We start from the raw sequence: 4,077 nt of genomic DNA on the forward strand, positions 1-4,077 counted from the left end.
CTAAGAATATTCTTTAAATAAATTTTGTTTAACTTGACGCTACAAAATGAAGGGCTTTCTGACTATTTATTTAACCAACATAAATTAGTCATGAAATTTGACAAAATATAAAGGGAGTTGGAGTAATGAACATAAATGTTCAATGTAAAAAATTCCAACTTTAACTTGTGAATCTTTGAAAAATCACATCTTCTAATATGAAGATTAATTAAAATTCAATCACAAGTTTGAAACTTTATGACTTTCATCAACTTAATAAATGATTAAGTCAAGAAGGTTCAATAAACAATCATTTGATTTCCATGCTGAAATATTGAGAACTGTCCCTCTATGGATTAAGCTTCCTAATTTGCCACTGAACTGCTGGGGAGCTGAAACCCTAAGCAGAATTGGTAGCCTACTTGGTGTTCCAGTCTGTGCTGATGAGTGTACCTCTAGGCAGCTAAAGGTTTCGTTTGCTAGGCTTCTTGTTGAAATTGATGTTACTAAGGCTCTACTTAGCTCTATTTGGGTTGAGAGTCCTGCTGGTGAATTGATTGAGATCACAGTGCATTATGAGTGGACCCCTCCTTTTTGTAAGAAATGTGATAAGGTTGGGCATGATTGTTCCAAGCCTCAACCTATTAAAAAGAAGCAAACATGTGATCCAAAGACCACTATAACTCAGGCTAAGAAAGTCTGGGTTCCTAAGAAGATTACAAAGGTGACTGCTGAGGTTACTAAGGTTCCTGCTCCTGTTTAGGAAGTTACACCACCCCCTCAGACTCAGAGCAATGATGATTGGCAAATTCCTGGCAAGAAATCCAAGAAAAAAGCCAACAGACAGATCAATTTCCATGTCTCTAGTTCTAATGTTTATCAACCTTTGACTTTGGATACTGATGGTGTTGAAATTGCAGATAATGGTAATGAACCTAACGGGAGTGATGGAAATGCCCCTCTAGGGTCATGATAGTTCTCCCATGGAACATTAGGGGTTTTAATGACCCTGGGAAGGTGGCTGCTGTTAGAAAGCTACTTTCTGATCAGAAGTGTGATGTTCTTTGCCTTATTGAAACTAAAGTAAAACAGCATAATTTTGTCAAGATTCAGAGGAAAATTGGGGTTGCTTGGACTTGGTTTGCTAACTATGCTAATTCTCCAAGGGGTAGGATTCATAAAGGTTGGAAAGCTGATCTTTTCAATCTAACTGTTCTTTCTTCACAAGAGCAGTTAGTTCATTGTTTGATCACCACAAAAGATCTGCAAACTCAGATTTTCATTACTTTTGTGTATGGGTTACATACTGTTCAGGATAGGCTTCCTCTGTGGGATGGTCTTAGGCAGTTGACTGGTATTTCTGGAGCTTGGTTATGTGCTGGTGATTTTAACTCTATTCTATCTTGTGTTGATAGAATTAATGGGTCTCTGGTTACTGATTATGAAACCAGGGATTTTCAGAGCTTTGTTGATGATTTGGCTTTGATTGAAATTAAGAGTAAGGGTTCCTTCTTCTCTTGGTGTAACAAAGCTCATAATGGTCCTATGACTTATTCCAGAATTGATAGAGGTATTGTTAACCAAGATTGGATGGATATTTATGGGCATGTTGAAGCTATTTACTTGCCCCCCTCTCTCTCTGATCACAATCCTATTCTCTTTGATATCTTTCATTCTTAGCCTGGCAAAGGGAGACCTTTTGGTTCCTTAGCTGTCTTGCTGATCATGAAAGTTTTCTAGATATTGTGGATTCTGCTTGGAAATGTTCTGTTCCTAGTAATGCAATGCATAAGGTTTGGTCTAAACTTAAACAAGTTAAGACTGCTCTTAAGTCTATGAACATTGAGAAATTTGGTAATGTTTCTGAGAAGGTTGAAGCTGCTCAAAATGCTCTAACTGATATTCAGCAGCAGATTATAAATGATGTTAACAATGTTGATTTGCACTCCAAGGAGTTAGAAGCTATTCAAACTGTTAAATACTGGATTAATGTTCAGGATAGTATTTACAGGCAGAAATCAAGAGTGGATTGGCTTCAACTTGGTGATAGTAACAACAAATATTTTTTTGCTGTTATGAAACAAAGATAAGGCAGGAATAGGATTGATACTCTTTTTACTAGTGATGGCACTTTACTGAAAACCCCTGCTGCTATTGAAGAAGAAATCACTGGTTTTTATAAAGCACTTCTTGGTTCCAATGCTGATTCCCTCCCTGGGGTTGATCTTAGCACTGTGAGAAAAGGTGCTCAGCTTTCTAGAGATTCTCAGCAGTCTCTTATTGCTCCTATTTCCATTGAGGAAATTGACTTAGCCTTGAAAGATATTGATAGCTCCAAAGCTCTTGGAATTGATGGGTTTAACTCTCACTTCTTCAAGAAAACTTGGGATGTTGTGAAAAATGATGTTTATGCTGGTGTCATCGAGTTTTTCAATACTGGTGTTATGTTGAGACAATGGAACTGCACAACTATAACCTTAGTTCCTAAGGTTCATAATCCTTCCCTTGTTAAAGATTTTAGGCCAATTGCTTGCTGTTCTGTTCTTTATAAGCTTATTTCTAAAATCATTACTTCAAGGCTTGCAAATGTGATTTCTGAGGTGATTGATGGCTCTCAAGCTGGGTTTATCCCAGGGAAGCATATTGGTGACAATATCTTATTAGCCACTGAGCGTATTAAAGGATATGGGCATAAATTCCTTTCTCCCAGGTGCATGTTGAAGATTGATCTGAAAAAAGCTTATGACTCTGTTGAATGGGGCTTTCTGAAGACTGTTATGTCTGAGATTGGTTTTCCAGACCAATTTATTGCCTAGATTATGGCTTGTTTGTCTTCTGTCTCTTTCTCTATTTTTATCAATGGTGTCCCTTCCAATCCATTCCCTACAAAGAAGTGTCTTAAGCAAGGTGATCCCATGTCTCCCTTTCTCTTTGACATTGGAATGGAGTATCTCTCCAGATGTCTTTCTGAGCTTCAGCTGAATCCTGATTTTAACTATCACCCTAGGTGTGAGAAGATGGGGTTGACCCATCTTATGTTTTTTGATGATTTGTTGTTATTCTCTAGAGCAGATGCTCAGTCTGTTTCTTTGCTTTTTCAAGCTTTCTCTAAGTTTTCTAAAGCTTCTGGTTTATCAGCTAACTTAGATAAAAGTGAGGTGTATTTTTCTGGGCTTCTTGATTCTAAGCAGGATGAGCTAAGAGATTTGATTGGGGTTGCTCCTGGTACTATCCCATTTAAGTACTTAGGGGTTCCTCTTTCTTCTAAAAAGTTGACCATTGCTCAATGCAAGCCCCTTGTTGATAAAGTGACTGTTAGGATTAATGGTTGATCTGCTAGGCACCTCTCCTATGCTGGTAGGCTCCAATTAGTCAAGAGTGTTCTGTTTGGCATACAAACTTATTGGGTTCAAATCTTCATTCTCCCTAAAAAGATCCTAAGAGAAATTGAAGCTAGATTTAGAGCTTTCATCTGGACTGGGAAAGCTAATCCCTCAAAGAAATCCCTTGTCTCTTGGTCTCAAGTTTGTCTCCCAAAAGTTAGTGGTGGGTGGAACCTTCTTTCTCTTCCTAAGTGGAATGTTGCTGCTATCTCCAGACTTCTCTGGGATCTTGCTCATAAAGCTGATAACTTATAGGTGAAATGGGTTCATACTTACTATTTCAAAGATAAACCTTGGTGGAATAAACCTGCTCCCAGGAGATGTTCTTGGGTGCTTAGTAGAATTCTGAAATGTAAAACTGTTATTGATAATATTGGTGGTTGGGATGTTGTCAAACAAGGTGGTAAAATCAAGATTAAGAAGATATATTTGAAGGTTATGACTCAAGCTCCCAAAGTCCCATAGAGAAGACTCTTTTAATTCTTCCACCCATAAGAGCTTATTCATTCTCTGGCTTGCTATTAGGAACAGATTACTCACAAACGATAGATTGAGTTCATGGAATATGCAATGTGATCCTATTTGTTTCCTGTGTAATTTGCATCCTGAGTCAATTGAGCATCTATTCTTTGAATGCAGTTTTACTAAGGTCATTTGGGAAAGAATTTTTGCTATTTTTGGGTGCAACAGGTCTATTTTAAGCTTTGATGCTGAA

The 4,077-nt window shown here is 37.7% G+C and overlaps 1 protein-coding gene across 1 annotated transcript; it reads left to right on the plus strand.

Moving 5' to 3' along the window:
- The first annotated feature begins 948 nt into the window (after positions 1-948).
- LOC145632540 (uncharacterized) lies at positions 949-2,795 on the plus strand. Its single transcript, XM_081684910.1, has 3 exons — positions 949-1,549; positions 1,660-2,028; positions 2,071-2,795. Exons 1-3 carry the CDS (start codon positions 949-951, stop codon positions 2,793-2,795), a joined length of 1,695 nt encoding a protein of 564 aa, XP_081541036.1.
- Positions 2,796-4,077: the final 1,282 nt, after the last annotated feature.

The sequence above is a fragment of the Chenopodium album genome, chromosome 1, assembly GCF_948465745.1.
Source record: "Chenopodium album chromosome 1, dcCheAlbu1.1, whole genome shotgun sequence".
NCBI lineage: Eukaryota > Viridiplantae > Streptophyta > Magnoliopsida > Caryophyllales > Amaranthaceae > Chenopodium > Chenopodium album.

Excerpts from the sequence above, each read along its gene's own strand:
- LOC145632540 (XM_081684910.1), top strand. The coding sequence starts at position 949 with ATGATAGTTCTCCCATGGAACATTAGGGGTTTTAATGACCCTGGGAAG. Across the intron at positions 1,550-1,659 it reads TTATTCCAGAATTGATAGAG|CCTGGCAAAGGGAGACCTTT; the intron begins GTATTGTTAACC and ends TTTCATTCTTAG. Across the intron at positions 2,029-2,070 it reads TTGGCTTCAACTTGGTGATA|GCAGGAATAGGATTGATACT; the intron begins GTAACAACAAAT and ends AACAAAGATAAG.